General features: G+C 47.0%; 1 protein-coding gene across 1 annotated transcript; it reads right to left on the bottom strand.

The window, feature by feature from the left end:
• Window positions 1–1,312: 1,312 nt before the first annotated feature.
• Window positions 1,313–12,237, bottom strand: p2ry10 (P2Y receptor family member 10). The gene is made up of 3 exons (XM_088924677.1): window positions 12,097–12,237; window positions 5,455–5,712; window positions 1,313–4,978 (listed from the first exon to the last, which is right to left on the bottom strand). Exons 2-3 carry the CDS (start codon window positions 5,637–5,639, stop codon window positions 4,144–4,146), a joined length of 1,020 nt encoding a protein of 339 aa, XP_088780803.1. The 5' UTR covers window positions 5,640–5,712; window positions 12,097–12,237; the 3' UTR covers window positions 1,313–4,143.
• Between the last annotated feature and the right edge of the window lie 5,324 nt (window positions 12,238–17,561).

The following is a 17,561-nucleotide window of genomic DNA, read 5'->3' as shown; positions in this document are numbered from 1 at the left end:
CGCCAACCAACACCAGCGCTGCAGCCTCCTTGAGCTTAAACAGTGCTGACAGTTTCCAGTCTTGCAACTTTGTTCTTTTTGTTTTCGCGTTGGAGTTGGTATAAAGTGGGTTTGCTTCTGTTAGACAGCTGCATGTCTCAATTTTCCACGCAGCAGCTGACACAAACTTCATGGTGTAGAGACAAGCGTGGAAATTAACAGCGCCTTCCTGCAGTCCCTTAAAAAGGGGGGGGGGGGGGAATCCCTCAAGAAACGCCCATTTCGCACATCTGCTCGCTCAGAGAAAACAAACATTTTCTTTTCAAGCCATCGGCTTCATGCACTGTCCTTCTCTTTTTGTAAAGCATTTACGCTAGTTGGAGTTTTTCTGTGTTAGTCTTTTCATTAATATCTTGTGATTCATTTCTGATATTTTCCAATTTGTTGTTAGTCACTAATTTCTGACCTCATTTGAGATTTGATTGTATTGGTTTCTATTTTTAATAATACAATTTTAAATGGATTTCGGAAAGGAAACTTTTGTACCTTGGTTGCACAGTTTAGGTGACTACAGGTGCAATATGGGTTTATTAAATGTTTTTATGCTAGTGTTCTGTTAATCATGAAAAGGGGCTCTGCTTTTCTGTGGCAAGCTTGCAGCACACTGGTTTGAGTCAGTGTGAGCAATCTCCTGCTCCTTCTGTAGATGTCAATAACAGTGACTGTTTCACCCTCACCCTGCATGAAAGTGACTGAATGCTCATTTCTTCCCACGCAGCACTCAGTTTAGATCACAGTTGCTCCAGGTCCTGCTTTAGATGTCCTTGTCAATGATCAGAAACGCCAACAGGTGATTTCTGGATTGTTGGATGTCAGATAATGCAGGTAAAGTTTGCAATAATGACTGTAATACCCCTGCTGTGTCATGTTACAGGTGCACAGCTGAGCTGAAGGTTGTATTTGTAGAAGATCCATTTTGTGTTTGCATTCTATTTCGAGACGGGTGTGAATTTCCTTTGCAAAATTCAACCCTCAGGAACAGCGTGTCTAGTCAAAATTTCAGTGCAGTTGTGTTTCCACAATGACATAACAACTATCTAATTACTCAATTTAAAATAGCCACCATAAAACAGTACAGACTTTGACTTTTACTAAGTTGGTACTAGGATAGTAATTAATGCATGTAGTTAATATGGCATTGTAAAATGAAGGGTTTTTTGAGTCAATGGCATACCTTAGTCCTTTAATGTTTTGTCCTCACACAACTTAGCACCAATTTCTTATTCTTTCTTGGTACCTCAGATTTCTTAAGAAAGAGACTTGTTTCGGCCAGTTTTTCTTTAAAAAAATTACTTTATTGCAAACACTTAGTGTGTCAAGTAGCACATTTCTGTGATAGCTTACACAAGGCACTGCAGTGTCTCTCTCCTTGTCTCTCAGCTGGCTGTAGACAAGGAGACACTGGGAAGTCAAAGAAAAGCAGCTTCTAACTATGAGAAACGATCTGCACACGAAGCATCTACTGTGGCTCCGAGCTTCACACATGGGAGTTATGGGTAGGCCGAAATTAGGCCTTGACTAGTTAAAACTTCGACTCGTCTAGCAGTGGATAACTACAAATCCCAGAATCTGGGCTCCCATTCCACAGAAAAAGGAAACCTCAAACACACTGAATCAAATTCAGGGGCCTGGTTTGTAGTTAGCAAGTAGCAGAAATTCTGATTTAATCTCACAGTTTGTTTGCTTCTGTTCCTATTCAAAGTTCTGAAATGGAAATAAATAGATAGTTGCAAGATGTGGTATTAGGTTTCTTAGACAGATTTGTAAGCCAAACATAATGCAAAACAACTTAAATATATATGTAGCACATTTATACATTTGTATCTCAAAGCGCATTATATACATACAATAGCTTGTTTTCAGTGTTGATTAACAAAGAAACCAACATTGAATATCTCACAGTTTTGCAGCAATGTTTTTTACTTTGCTAATTTTCTTTGTAACATTGGCTCAGATGAAAATAAAAGCAAAATATCTTTCAGAATTTATATTTTCTAGTAATAGCCCCCAATTTCTAGCAGATTACTACCAAACTAGTGGTTGATGTCAGATTTCCATTAGTTACGTAGCATAAAGTCCCTGTCCAACAATGGGTTTGCATCCTGTGGTTTGGGCTGAAGGTTTGATTTCATCTGTGCTCATGCGAAGTTCAGCTGAATGAGTCTGTGCTCCTGTCATCGGCCAGGGAAATGTGTGTCCTTGTGATATGTTCTATTCCTGAGTCCGTGTCTGAGCAGCAGTGATACAGGCTGTTTTGGCAGTGTGGAGATTGTGTGCACAAGTGTGAGGTGGAGCAGTCTGGGGCATGAATCTCGCGGATCCAGTGTTCAGTCCACACCACACGTTCTGAAATTCGGTCAGATTTGAATTTGAATTTGTCTGAAAGGTGGACAGTGTGTTTCTTCTCCAGATTGCTGTGTGGGCTAATCTTCCAGGAAGTGACTCCAGAAAAACAGGATCAGAAGTCGTTGTTTATCTGCATTGCAGATAAGGGTGTGGTTTCCTTAAGAAATCATGATCAGGCTAAAGAGCAACACGTCTCACAAGGTTCCAGCACATGGATGATATGAAAAAGTCCAGTCCTGAAGAGTCATGAGCCGAAGAGCTGAGCCGATGAAAACAAGCCTTTTATCTCTTCCTCCAGTCATAGAGCCAGACATCAACAGTCTCTCGCCACTGAAGGGTTGTGAAAGTTGATAAGATGAATTTACTTCCAAGTTCTTATTTATTTTATTATTTTCTTTCTCATGTTACTGCAGAGACACTGCATGGTACAATACTGTTTGCTCTTGGTTGTAGAAAAAAAATATACACTGCTGTAAAGGTGAAGCGCAGAGGCCTCTGTCTCAGCCAGTGGGACCAGTAAAGGTGTCCCTCTGGCCCAGACATTGCCATCTCGAACCTGGGTCATTCTAAAAGCTGACTGGGACCAGGATTCGCCAGTCTGTGGCATGAGGCTGGCAGTTTGGGCTAGGCTGGCTGGGATAAACTCGGCTCCCAGGAAAACAGCAGTGACATCAGTGAGAGAGGTGCACTGCCTCTCTTGTCAGGGGTCGGGGGGCTCTCAACCTACAAGCATGCGTTTGGCTCAATGGGTGGGCAGGTCAGAGAAGCAACCCATTCTCCCTGTGCTGGATGGGAGTCGCTGCTGAGATGGACAGGAGCAAATGGGGATTCCAAAACAATGGTGTTATTTAACAGGAGTTCAAGAGGAGGTCAAACTCTAATGTCCCACTTCAGTTCCCCTGCACGTAACTGCTCCCTGGTTGCACATGGCTGCACAGGCTCTGTTTGCCTCTCTTCGAAAACCCCTCCCTCCAGCCCAACTCCACCCTCGCAGCTGCCTCCCTGGTTCATTCCTTATAACTGAGGGGCTTGTCACAGCTGTCGTTTCCTCAGCCAGGCAAAGTAACGCCAAAGTGGCAAGTACACCTATCCCTTTATATTCTTTGGCTCATTTCATCACTATTAGAATTTGACCAAACTTATGAGATACTAATAATTGTTTGAGAAAACATCATGTGTACAATAAGATTTTGTAAGGCTATCCAGCTTGATCTAGCAATTTGAATTTCTCATTTTACAAGTCAAACGTTTCGTGGGTGTAGCTTCCTCCTCCAATTGATTGAAAAGTAAAGCTGCCAGTGGGCAGATTCTGCCTTTATGGCAGTATTTCTGGTTTTATCCTGACGCGCTTTCCGTGCCATAATGCTACTGCAGAAGATTCACTTCCGCCGAATTTTTTAGTTGCTTCTGTTTTTGTTCTGTGCTTCTGCTGGAATAAGCTGGCGGTTGTCTCACCTCACCTGGAGGTACTGCTGCCCCTCAGCACTGCCGGAAGGTACTGTAGCTTCACAGTCCGGCGTTCTTAACAAAAAGGCAGGCCGGAGAGTGAGCAGTGCTCCTGCCCGGACTCAGATCCTCATCCACGCTGGGCTCCGGTCTCGGAGTCAGAGTTACAGTACACCTCACTCCGCTGTCTGGGTAACGTCTGGAGTAGGCCATTCTTCAGAGCGCTCTTCTCCCCCTCGGGGTAGGAGGGCGCCTCGGAGGGGGGGGGGGGAGCACAGATATGATCAGCTGGAGCCCCTCCCTCCTGCCTCCCTAGTCTCGGAAAGAGGAGCCGCTCTCCCGGCTCATGAGGCGGCCCCGGATGACAGAGCTGCCATGCCGAGAGAGCTGCTGGCGGAACTCGGTGGTGAGGAAGTAGTAGATGAAGGGGTTGAGGCAGCAGTTGAGGCTGGCCAGGCAGAGCGAGATGGGGTGGAACCTGCGGACGGCGTAGCGGAGGGGGCAGTAGGTGATGATGTCCTGCCCCGACATCAGGTAGAACAGGAAGTTGACGTGGTAGGGCGCGAAGCAGAGCAGGAAGACGACGGTGCACATGAGCACCAGGCGCAGGGCCTTGCGCTTGTCGTTGGCGTCCTGCAGCACAGAGCCCGTCTCCGTCCACCGCAGGGAGCGCATGATCCGCCAGGTGCAGGTGGCGATCACCGCCAGCGGGATGACGAAGCCGCACAGCTCGGCGAAGGTCATCATGGTGACGGAGAGGCGCAGGTCCAGCTTGCGCGTGGGCAGGTCCTTGAAGCAGCCGCTGCTGTTCTGGCCCGCGCTGCTCCTCATCAGGATGAAGGGCGAGCAGCAGGCCCCCACCACCACCCACACCAGCAGGCTGATCCGCACGTCGTAGCGCCGCTTCCACTTCTTGGCGCAGAAGGGTTTCATGAGGAAGATGCAGCGCTGGAGGCTGATGCACATGAGGAAGGCGATGCTGGCGTACATGTTGAGGTACTTCAGGTAGAAGCACAGCAGGCACATGGCCTTGCCGAAGGGCCAGGTGTGGTTGATGTAGTAGTAGATGCGCAGGGGCAGCGACAGCACGTGGGCAAGGTCGGCCACTGCCAGGTTGATCATGAAGATGACTGCTTTGGTCTTCTTGCTGCCGAAGACACAAAAGACAAACACTCGTTTAGCAGACTGTAGCATGCGCGTATTTCACCTTGATGGAAGTCGGCCTGCAGCTAGTGCTGAAGTCTTGAAAGGGGGCTGGTGTAGGAAGAAGAGCCAACATCTTTGCTAACTCATTTCCAGTTTCCTAACCCTTCCATGCATCGTGCTGCAGTGCACAATCAGCAGGCGTAACCCAAATGAACTACCCTACAACCAGAGTACAGAGACCTCTTTGTTACTGGAGAAAAGAGGGTCGTGTTTGCAGCTGGATTAGTTCTGGGAAGCAGGCTTGATTGTTAAATAGGTATAGAATTAAATATTTTATTATTTACTACCCAGAATCAGATTGTATGTCTGGACGTGGGGAGTGGAACGCCACAACCCCCTCCCCCCTCCCTTGGGAAATGGACTAGTCCGGGCTCTGCGTGGTCAGGGGGTCAGAGGTCACACACGAGGGCCCCGTACCTGATGAAGCGACACAAGACCCACAGCGCCAGGCTGTTGCCCAGCAGCCCCGGGATGAAGATGACCAGGTAGAAGACAGTGTAGAGGGTGTAGATGCCTTCATCCCAGCTGCTGTTCTCTGGGCAGGTGCTGTTGCAGGTGACGTTGCTTCCTCGGCACACGGCGGCTGCTGTCGGGGGAGTCATTCTGACTTCGCCGCTTCATTTACTGTGGATGTCTCCTCCAGAAATAAGACTCGAGGCCAGCGGGGGTCTGAAACTGAATAGCGAGGAAGAAGAAGGTTGTTTTGCTGTGGTGGAAGTGACAGAAAATGTCCTGGCAGCTGTGTTAGGGCACAGTCTCTTTCCGTTGCTGTTTCTCCCAGGGAGAGAATTCAGTCAGTCAGAATTCAGTAAGGACACCAGCGCTGCGCGTGAGCACCACTCCCTGCCCTCCTGCCCGATCTCGTCAGCTCTCAGGAGGTAAGCCAGGCTGGAAAACCAAATTACTGCTCTAAATGGTGGTTGCTGCTCGCCCAGTAGGTGGCGATCTCCCCCCCCCCCCTCCAGAATCAGATGGTCTAAAAAAGCACTGCGGTCCCATTGAGGTGATCAGGGCCACTGTGCTTCAGGAGGAACGGTCCTTTGGAAGAGGCATTAACACAAAGTCCAGACTGTCAGGTCATTAAAGATCCTACATCAGTGTTCATCAGAGTAGGGGTGTCATCCCCGGTGTCCTGGATAAATTCCACTCTGGGCTGGCACAATCTCCCCTCCCTGCAGTCCCACCCTAATACAGCTGGTGCAGCGATTCCCCCTTCACCTGCTCTGCACTGGGACTCCATCCCAGGTGGCGCTACACTGCAGTGGAGAGTGAGGTGGGTCCCCTCCAGTGTGTAAAGCAGGTGAGATGCTTTGTAAAGAGACCTTTTAATACCAGCAGTTATTCATTCCGATTATCTGGTTGTCCATAAAAACAGAACACTGAGACCCCTTGCCAGATTGTTCCATTTTCTAAACTCCCAGGGAGTTCAACACTTGCTCAGCTCGTGACAGGGAAAGAGAAAGCTGGGCATTACATGGCTGTAGCCGGCACACTTGGTAAATAACCACCCTGCTCAAGTAGGAGACACGTTTGATTCACTCAGGGAGCCAGGAGAGGAAGGAAATAATCAGAGTTAGCAGTGCCTTTGCTCCTATCAGTGAGTGTGTCAGGGCTTTAGCCAACAAAGGTGATAGGATTCTTCTGCCGTTTGCTTTCTTAAAATTCAAGAATTAAAAGATTGCATCAGTCTATTTCCCGATAAGCGTTAGCACACTTTTTATAGGCTTCATTTTTGAGAACTCCTGAGCTGGGCATATGCACTTCCTTGTGATACAATTAGTATTTCCTGTCTTCTCTCGGGGGAGTGAGGGAGGGCTTAAACTGTTTCGCTAAAGGGTACATGACAGTGTTGTGCACTGCCGCTTCAGTTCCAGGTTTCAAGGGGCATTTAGAGAGGAGATGAACAACAGGGCATAAACAGAGCGTTTGTTGTGATCTGCCTCTTCGATGGCCATTCCTAGACCCCGCTTTGGCTGTGCTGTATCGTTGTGTCGAGGTGCTTGTCTGCAAGATCATCTCCTGCCAGTTACAGTCCCAGGCAAATACTGACCTCAACAGCTGCGTCAGTCCGGATATCAACAAGTTCTGTGGCTATTTAAGACACTAACCTAGTCTTTATTTAGCCGTCTAAGTAAATAAATGTCCACACTCTAAATAAAAAAAAAATCATGTACGTTTTGCACACGTACCAAAACCGTAAATTATACCTCAGTGTGTGTAATCATATGAATCTGCACAGACCGCCCGGTCACATGTTACTAATAAATGCAAGCCTACAAAGCACAGACGGTTTTCTTAACTTCCGCTGCGCCGGTATTGACAAGTTCCTGGAATTCAGCTGACTTCGGCGGAGACGAGATTTGAGAAGCGCCGACTCCCTTCCTGTGCGATGGCAGGCCGTGCTTACACATGTCGCCGGGTTTTCGGGCGCTGTTTGTGAATTGCGCGCCGCTCATACAGCTCTGGCTGCCGGGAGCCCTGGTGGTCTGGCACGTCTCTGTCCCAATACAAGCTCTTCGTCTTTGCAACTGACTCGCAGTCAGTCAGTTTAGTTAACAAAGGGACAACCCAGTCCAAAAAATTACTATTTTGATGATCTAAGACCTAAAAACGAACTTCAGTGGAAATGCTATTGCGTGTGGGTACGAAGCCAGGCTCTGTACTTTGTTTGCCCACAGCGGGAATTGGTAACAGGTTGGTTTGTGGGATTGACCCTGCGGCGTGTCTGTAATCTGGAAGCAAACAGCAGGATGAACATCCCAACTGCCAGAACCACGTGAATGTACACTCCGCAACTGTCGGGCTCCTGTGACTTGCTTTTTTCAGCGAGGGCACTTCACTGCAGCTGCTCGTACAGTTCTTGTAACCTGCAGACGGGGATTCACGTGAACTCGATGTTTATCAGTTCTTTCTGTTCTGTTTATGAATATTAAAAAAAAAGAAAACTTTAAAGCTAACTAAGCGGGGAGTTCACAGCGGATCCCGGTCAAAGATTAGTCCGGGTCAGGCACTGTGCCTCAGAGACTGTAAAATCTCCGGGCACTGTCCTGACCCAAAACCCAACCAGCTGTCCCGGGCCCACTCTCTGATGTTCTGCTTCGCAATCGGACCTTGTTGGTCGATCTGCTCGGATCCCTTGAACTAAGAAGCGTGACTGCTGAACTGTGAGGCTTTGAAAAGCAGCAAGCATGCGTTTGGGGGGGAAGAAACCAACTCGGATACAAATTTCTTTCACGGTTAAGTCTGTGCTGCAGATGTTTATCAGCTCTGTGAATGATGAACTTGCAAGCCTCTGTGCAAAATTCGATGAAGCTCTAGCAGAAACGAAAGCGTAGGCACTGCGCGACGTACTGAGTACAAAGCAATTAAAATATTAAAAACACGGCGTAATACGGCCAAACTAGCCGGTACTAAATAAGAAGTATCCGAATTAGGGATGGCGCTATATTTTTATATTATTATAGATTATTATATTTCTACCTGCATTTCATTCTAAGAAACTCAAACTCTGTACACAAATCTAAATTATACAAGTGTGTGTGTGTGTGCACAGCCCAGGCAAACAGAAAATGTATTTTGTTAGAAGCCGATGTACTGTAACTGCACGAGGTGACGTTGTTATCGCACCATGCAGGAAGTGGGCTACCTATGTACACTCCGTTACAAGGAGCAGAAGGCCTTTTAGTAGATTGTTGGCTATGGTAAAATTCAAACACCTCTCACGTCTTCAAATAGTGCTTGGCCCTCTCCCCGTTATTATAGACCTAGTAAATCCATTCTCCTTTATCGGCTGCGCTGAGGTGATAACACAGCAGCTGGGTGAGGCGTCTTCGGGGCTTTGTAACTGACACACGTTTGTTTGTCACACTGCGGAAACGTATCTAGGCATCTGCGTTTATTAGTAAAACCGAGAACCCCCGTCACAGGGCTAGTAATACCGTACTCGTCTCTGGTAGAGTAATAACGAGTAACAGGGGTGTCGTGTCCAAAATGGGTTCACTCCCTGCTGTGCGGCGGGCACGTGTCGCTTCCGAACCGGTGGTCCCTGATTGTCCTGCAAAAAAACCTTTGCAAGAGGCTGCTCTCACGGCGAATAACGGATCAGAGCTGGAATTTCCCACCCTGACATCCAGACGGCCACGATCCGATTGCACGTGTCTGTAGAGGCGACGGGGATTATCTCTGACGTTGTCATCTTCTTTTCAACATGATTGATGGTCTCTATTGCTTTCTCCGAGTTTTCATTTTTTTCTTTTTTATTTCCTCTTGATACATCTCCAGACCGGATTGCACCAGAGCCGGGGGTTGACGTGGATACCCCTGCGCTCAATTTCGACAGCTCTCCCGAAAGGATACGGTGCAAGAACCTGCAACACCGTGTTGTGCAGACCCCCCCTCAGAGGGGTACAGTCAACTCTGAAAGATTTATTCTGTACTTTACGACACGTGATGAAAACCACACACTCTGTGGCTGAGCGACCTGCACGAAGCTGTCAGCTCCAGAGATTCATTTTGCAAAACCGAGCAACACGGGCAAAAAAAAAAATACCCACACAGTTACGTACAGGTCAGCGTGTGACTCAGTGTTTCAGATGAAAGCAAAACACGAGACGCTGTTTGTGAAAGCTTTCTTTGAATTCCTGTTTTTGTATATACAGTATACTGTATATACACTTGTATTTTTCAGTTATGCAGAGCTAACAGCTTGGCGGCTAACAGTTTTCAGAGATGATGACATGCACTGTGCCTTTGTTGTGTATTGTACAGAGTTGTGCATATTTCTGTGCTCCTCCGTGTTCCCGTCAGACCTGGCCCAAATTCTTTTAAAATATCACGGCCAGTTCATCATAAAAGTTTGATCCAAAGTGATGCACAGGAGCTGGCTCTGCTTCGTATTTCCACACAGAAAACGAAGCTCCTCGAAGATGAGCTGATCTGCTCTGCCATCAGCTTCACTCGCAGCCAGTACCTGCTGTGCCCTCTGAAGGTTGCCGTGGGCCAGAGGCTGACCTGGCAGGCACAGGGTTCAAAGAGGAACCACACCCAGGAAAGGAATGGCAGAGCCGTTCATAGACCCCAATCAAACTGGATGGTATGTCCACAATAGAAGACTATAGAAAGGAAAATAGAAAATAGAAGGAAATACCCATGTGGATATGGGGAGACCATACACACTCCACACAGAAGGCACCCCTTGCCAGGACCCGTATGCTGTGCGGCAGCAGGGCTGGCCACCAAGACCAGTCTATCACTGGATATATGCAAGATCCAACAGCCACAAACCGATTAGTTGTCCATTAAAACTTGTTGTTTTATTTTACATAAGAATGTTTATTAATATGGACTTCGGCTTACAATCTTATTATCATCATTGTAGTTTTTTTTTTTCCCTAGGAAAATCTCTCGCACATGGACATGTGCATTAAGAACAAGTGCAGGGGATGTTTTTGTGTGTGTGCGTGTCTGCCTGATGACTGTTGGAAGCCCCTACAAGTGAATTCAAGCTAATTCAATCTTCAGAGGCGTGACATTTGCTACAGGATGTCCTTTAGTTAATGTAACGCCTAAAGTCCACTGCGCTAAGGCAGGGACCCTGCTTTGCTTTCAGGTTGCTAGGCAATGTAAAAATCTTGCGGTGAGCCGTGTTGTGTTGTGTGGCAGTTGTGTGGCAGAAGCAACGCATTGAGCTTCTTGCTTATCATGGTGCAGCCAAGCCAGATCTCCTTTCTGCAGCAATCACATTGAGTAGACAAGGCGTGACGTGGGAGTCCCAGCATATTTCAGAGATCTGGGATCAGAAACATCCTGAACTGATGACACGACCCTCATCATCAGAGTGTTGTACATCTGCCCTGTGCCCCCTGTCAAGCTGTGCGTCTTTGCTATTGGTCAGAGCCACGGGATCCCAGTCAGTTCCCATTCTGTTGGCAGTGCTTAACCATTTCACCTGTCTTGCTCCAGATCTGCTGATGGTGCTCTACACAATTCCTTGGTAGAGTAGAGGCAGCAGGTGGCTGACAGGGCTGTTCTGCTCCCCCTCTCACCCAATGTCTACCACTGGTCTCCCGCTGCAGAAAGGCCTTCTTGCAAACCGAAAGCATCAGCTTTCCACATGTGCTGTTGTGTACATGCGGTACACTCCTGCACACAAATATAGCTGCACATCCTAAGAGTCAAGTCAGGTTTCAGCTGCAGGCTGTGGGACTACCGTTTTGCTTGCAACCTTTGTCATAAAGGAATGGACTTGCACATTTGCAATATATCGTTCACATTCTGAAGTAGTGTACCGCTTTCAACCTGAATTGCACCATATGATACAATCTGAAACCGATGAAACGATGGCTCTAAAATGTGTAACTAAACACTACTTTTTTTAGACCTGTCGATACAGCTGTATTGGATAGGTTGATCAATAAAGACCACGTATTTAGCAGAATGAGGAACCACACATAAATTACTATTAATATCAACACATATTGTAGTCATACTGTCTTGCAGTTTTTCAAAGGGTTTTGCAATATTGAATTGAACAATTTCACACAATCATTCTTCCTCTCACCATTGAACCATGAACTAACACTCAGGTTTGGGAAAGACTTGCAAACAATCTTTTTCATCCTAACAAAACTGTTTGAGCGGCTCTAGTTTTTATCTTCTCTGGGAAGAGTCCTGCAGCTTTGCGGTTTAACACAGAACAGCCCCTGATTCCTACGGTACAAAGGATCTCTTCTGCATAGACCTTGATGTAGAGGTGACTCCCATTGATGACAGTGTATAAAGCCCCAGAAACCTCCATAAAGCCCAAACTACCGCAGCAATATCTGTGCACCCCTAAACCATCCCAGCAATTTATTTACTCAAGTGTGGGCAAGTTTATGACTGATAGTTTAATTGTTTTACATACTGTTTTCTGCACAATGTGCTACACTAAATGCATCTAGGTGTGGTCTGCAGGGTGAGGAAGCCCGCCACTTCCTCGTCATACCGACAGTGAACAAGTGAGTCCGAAAAGCTTGCCCGGCACAGACTCTCAAGTATGGAAATATTTGCGCGCCTTACCTTTCTTCTCTGCGAGCACAATGCCGCTGTCCTCTTTGGAGAGAGACCCAGTTTTCAGTGCGCAAAGAGGAAGTGCACTGCTAATTATCTAAAGTCGTCTCCCCACTCTCCCCTCCCTTCTTCCCCTTAGCCACCACGAGTGACGCTGTTGGTGGCGTCAGCCTCCTAGCAGCAGATAAACACAAATGCATCAACATGTGCAAAAGTGAGAGGAGTAGGTACCTGCTAGAGAGCAGAAGCCCGCTTTTTTTTTGGTGTTGCTATTTTTAGCAATGCAAGAAAAATGACATCGCACCTCCAAACCCGTTTTGTCAGTTGTTAAAAGTGAGTTAACCAGACCAGCGCTGAAATTCATTTTCATTTTCATAGCCCTCCTTTTTTCATGTAAAGTTGAATCCTAATAGCAGTATTTCACCCCTTGTCTGTACAGTCCCCAGACCATTACTGAGCCTCTGGCATTTCTGTGCCTGCAATCCCATCGTCTACTTTTCTGATTGTGAGAATTCAAGCTCTCCAGGTGCACCACTCAGCTTTTATCATCCTGCTCTGAGTATGAGACTGCTGCTCTCTCCAGAAATTCCTCTGTCCCCGCAGTGCAGCACAGAGATTTTACGCCTGGGGTCTTAAGAGCAAGCGTGAGTGCATGAACCGTGCTCTGGTCAGCCTTAGAGATTTCGAGCAGGACCAGCTAATCTGGGGGAATCCCTAGTTTTCTTAGTCTGCAGCAGCACCTCTGCATCAGGTGCAACAAATACATGCTCAACAAAGAAACGTTATTGGATATCCAAACTTAACTTGTGGGGTTTAATGCAAGGACATGTGTGTAGCTGAACTGATAGCATTTTGCCATGGAAAGATTTGACTTAGGTTTTCTTTTTCTTCAGAGATAAAAAAAAACAGAGAGACAGTATTGCCTGATTTAAAAAAGATAGCAGGACCCACAGCACCTCTGTTTTTGTATTTGGTGATCTTATTATTCCAAGCGTTCAGAAGCATAAGAACAAAAAGGCAGATGTCTCAGACTCAGCTCAGACTAAACTCTCTTTCTTGTTTAGTAAACAAATAACAATTCTAACTGAACCCACGCAGTGTTTCCTAGTGGTGGCAGACAGACAACAGCTATGTGGTGAATATCACATGATCACTTCACCAGACTGCACACAGCACTATAGGTTAGCATTCACAGCGCTCTGCAGACACATTGCCTACCTTTCTTGTCTTCTGTGCCAGAGCCTTGCAAGAGAGGACCAGCTACAGTATGTTGTGGTGGCTGGAAATGAATGTGATCCTTATCTCTTGTGGTGAGCAACAGTTCTGAATGCACCAGCACTATGAGTTAGTTGTCTGTAGCCAACTGTGGATTAGATAGTACAGTCAACAACTTCCCATTCTGATGGCGTGTCACTTCCCTCAATCAGACACACAATGGCTGGAGGTGTTATTCCTGTTCAAGTGTCTGTGGATAAAAATACAGGAGTTATGCAAACAATCAGACAGAGCTACGCCTATTCCCAGCACCCAGATGCTTGTGAGGCCACAGGTATCAAGGTCAGATTTTATTACCTGTTTCTCTGAATGTAGCAGGTGCTGAAGGGCCATTTTCATACGCAAACACACACTAACAGACATGGTCCCACACATATGCAATCTCACATACACGTATACTAATATGCGCATGCTTGGAAATGGTTTCTACACAAACAGACAAGGTTCTGCACACACTTGCAATCTCACACACACATATGCTAATAATCACTTGTGCACACACATGCACTCTCACAGACACGTACAATATCGCACACATGTACACTCACACGTACATGAGCGTATTTGTGCATACTCAAGCACAAATACACACAGTCACACACAGTCTCGCATACACACACACAAGTGTTGTACGGGTTGTTTTGTGACGGTTTTTCATAAAAAAACCATCTGTAACTGAAATTAGTCGTGTGGGGCCAAGATTGAGCTGGCGGCCAGGAAACGGGAAATTACACAATCAACAAAGGGACACATTGGCACTTAAAATGCAAAAAAACCTGTAAATCTTGTATTGCGTAACTTTGTGTTAAATTAATAACCATGTATGATCTGCACAAATATGAAATATAATACATGGAAATGTGTAGTCTGAAGAAGAACACATTTGTCTACCGTCCTCCCATGACTTTGTGCCCCAGGCTCTGTCTGTCTTCAGCAAATTCGGCTTTACATAAACCACAGCCGCCCTTCACATTGTTCCACAGCTGATCTCCTTTGTTACATTTCATCCACAGACTTGTTTCAGGGGAAAGGGCGACAAAGACAAAGACAAGATCCAGTCTTCCCCCTGCTTCCTTCCCACTGTATCAAAATATAAAGCTGGTTCCTTCGACTTGTATATCTGTGCCATTAGCCATGCTGGCTACACTTTGGGCTTCATTATTGTCAGTTAATTGCCCACAGATTTGCAATTCAGTCAAATCAAGGCTTTGTCCTGGTATTTAAGGCAATACATGGGCAATATGTGAATAAATAGTACATTTAATTCATGTGTAATCTACTGTATATGTAAGTGAAGACACATGCCAGGGAGAACTGAAGAGGTGGTAGTTATGAGTTGTTTTCCTTAAAAAGAAATGTTTGTCAGAGTCAGATTAATGTTCTTTCTTGTCTACCACAATGCATTGTCAAATCATGTAAATGTCTAACAGCAGATCAGAGGGAAGTGATGATTGGGGCGTGGAACTGCGATGGTGCTAGGACCCTATCGTAACCCTCTGAGCCCTGTCTTTATGCTTGTGGTGATGCCAGGGTGGTGTAATGGTCACTGGGCTGCACCTGCCACTTAGAGAGAGGGCAGGGCCAGCTCACCTGGTGCACAGGTGGGGCTGTAGGGCACACCCAGAGAGCAAAGTAGGTGTCTCCGTAGGAGCTGCTTCAGAGGAACTCCTTACCCCTTCTTCTGTGCTCTAATGAGGTTCCTCAGGTTTTTTTACAATTGCAAATTACGGATTTTGATAAGGAAAAGGCATGTAATTCTATATTTAAAATTTCAAAAAATACAGAAGACACTGTGATAGAGGACACTGTGGTGTAGGAGGTGCCATCCTCTTTATTAGACATTAACCTTCTTACATGTCACATCAGTCCTCATCAGTCACTAGAGGTCACATGGCACAGCTGGGAAGACTAGGTTTGTTAACTTCACAGGTTAAATCCTATTCTGAGTTCTGGTTTTCTCACTTCTCCACCTGATCTGCTGTGTAGTTTGGCTGCTAGCTCAGAATGTCTGCTCCGCATCATCCTGTTCTTCTGCAGTGGATAAACTTCTCATTCAGATGTAAATTAGCTGTGCTGTCACTCCAGTGGATAAAAGAACGCACTTTTCAAAATCCCCGTCCATCAGCATCGAGGGTCAATTTGGTGAGCGCAGCATGGGCGTGCGAGGGCTCTCGTGGTTGACCGTCTGCATGACAGGCTGCTGGTTCAGGCGACAGATAAGCTCATTTGCAGAGTGAGCACTGCTGCAGACAGACAGATGCCTGCTCTGGCCTGGGGGGGGGGGGGGGGGATTTCTTCTTCAATGTCAACTCAAAACCTCTTTCTACAGAGGGCTGAAAAAATCCTGTCTGTCCGATGAGCAAATCTACCTCTCCGGCCTTGAGGTCTTCAGCCTTTGTGCTCTGAAAGTAGAATATATTCCCTGGTCAAGTCCCGCCAGAGGGCTCAGAGCCCCACCGTCCTGTGGCGATTAGTTCAGAAATATTTTGAATATGAATGTGATGCAACACCGAGCGAGAAATGGAACAGAAACCAGTCCTGTAATCTCTGGTAGCTTGGCCTTGTGAAATTGGGTTGCCTGGCTCAACGTTCATGCAGAGGCTTGATAATCTCACCACAAGCATGGGCGTGCTCTTATTAAGTTGGCACAGTTCTATGCTGTTATGGACACGTGTAAGAGGTGTGAGTGGGGCCAGTAGGGGGCTCTCATCCTGCGGTCTGTGTGGGTCCTAATGCCCCAGTATAGTGACGGGGACACTATACTGTAAAAAGGCGCTGTCCTTCAGATGAGACAGAAAACTGAGGTTTTGACTCTCTGTGGTCATTAAAAATCCTAGGGCATTTCTCGAAAAGAGTAGGGGTGTTACCCCAGTGTCTTTTCCAAATCCCCCCCTGGCCTTTACCAATCATGGCCTCCTAATAATGCCCATCTCTGAACTGGCCTCAACACTCTGCTCTCCTCCCAACTGAGAGCTGGTGTGTGAGGAGAGGACTGGCACACTTTGGTGGTGGTGGAGAGTCCCCATTGCCTGTAAAGCGCTTTGAGTGGAGTGTCCAGAAAAGCGCTATAGAAGTGTAAGGGATTATTGTGACTATGTCTGCACATATGTCCATTTTATCCTACTTCAGAATTCCTCCCCTGTCTAATCTCTTCAGTCTGCGTCAGCGGTGAAGAGTGTGGTAATCACAGTAGGATGTACAGTAGGTGTGTCTTCAGTGGGCTTTATCTGTGTGGGGAAGACGTATCAAAGCTCTGGTGGTAAGGGTGCTGGCCCTGCCGTGCCGTGCCCCAGCCGATACTGTACTCACACTGCAGGTGCCAGAGGGCGGAGCGGGCGTGCGGCGGCACTGCCTGGGCGCAGCAGCATCACACCTGCTGCCACAGGGCACAGCAGCGGCAGGCGGCAGGGGGCTGTAGGTTTCGTTCCAATGAACGAGCGACCGGTGCTCAGACAGCCCTGCGGTTCACAGTAAGAGCACAGCAGGTTTCTGCAGTATTGCGTTCCCTTTGTTTGTCTGTGGGAGTGAGAGAGAGGGGGGGCAGCCGCAGTGTTACTGTACAGATGGACGGGAGAAAAAATAACACGACGGGAACAAAAATATACATATTTGCATAGAAAGTCAAGTGCTCAGTAACGATATAGCTACAGGTGGCTTACAGGACGAGAACTTCAATCTGTTGGGTTCGGAGCTGGGGAGTCGGTATCTGCGTTCTGATGGGAGTAACTGGAAATTATTAAACAAGGGGTGTGAAGGATCATCACAGATGGGGTTTGCTTTATGTAAAACATGTGTATGATAGATGGAGGAGAGGGCTGGAAGATCAGCACCGAAGACCTTCTGACAGATTTTCACAAGGCTGCACAGTTCGATCTTGAAGACTGCACAGTTTGTGGGTGTTTTTTCTCCCCAAAACCTAAATCCAGCAAGCAAATAAAGCAAGCACAGCGGGTTCTCACAGGCATCTCGGTGCAGAGGCAGTTCTAGTGGGTGAGAGAGCAGAGTGGAGTCTCGCCCCAGTTTCAGTGCCGAGAGAGAGCAGGCCAGAAGCAGGCTGGTCTGGTCTCACCACCCGCAGGTGTGAGTTACCAGCACGCAGTGATCTGTGTGGGAAGGGGAGGAGGAGGCTGATCTTGATCTGTGACACACACACACACAGCACCTCAATTTTAACATCATGGCCCATGCCCTTCAGCCGA

The sequence above is a fragment of the Atractosteus spatula genome, chromosome 9 (assembly GCF_055471065.1).
Source record: "Atractosteus spatula isolate fAtrSpa1 chromosome 9, fAtrSpa1.hap1, whole genome shotgun sequence".
In the NCBI taxonomy this organism is placed as follows: Eukaryota; Metazoa; Chordata; class Actinopteri; order Semionotiformes; family Lepisosteidae; genus Atractosteus; species Atractosteus spatula.
The sequence above is the reverse complement of the archived record's forward strand: the minus strand, read 5'-3'. Positions and strand labels throughout refer to the sequence as shown.

What these genes read in the sequence shown, in the direction of transcription:
- p2ry10 (XM_088924677.1), bottom strand. Translation starts at nt 5,639, where the DNA reads ATGACTCCCCCGACAGCAGCCGCCGTGTGCCGAGGAAGCAACGTCACC. An exon ending in GTCTTGTGTCGCTTCATCAG is followed by an intron (nt 4,979 to 5,454) that starts GTACGGGGCCCT and finishes TGTCTTCGGCAG; the next exon opens with CAAGAAGACCAAAGCAGTCA.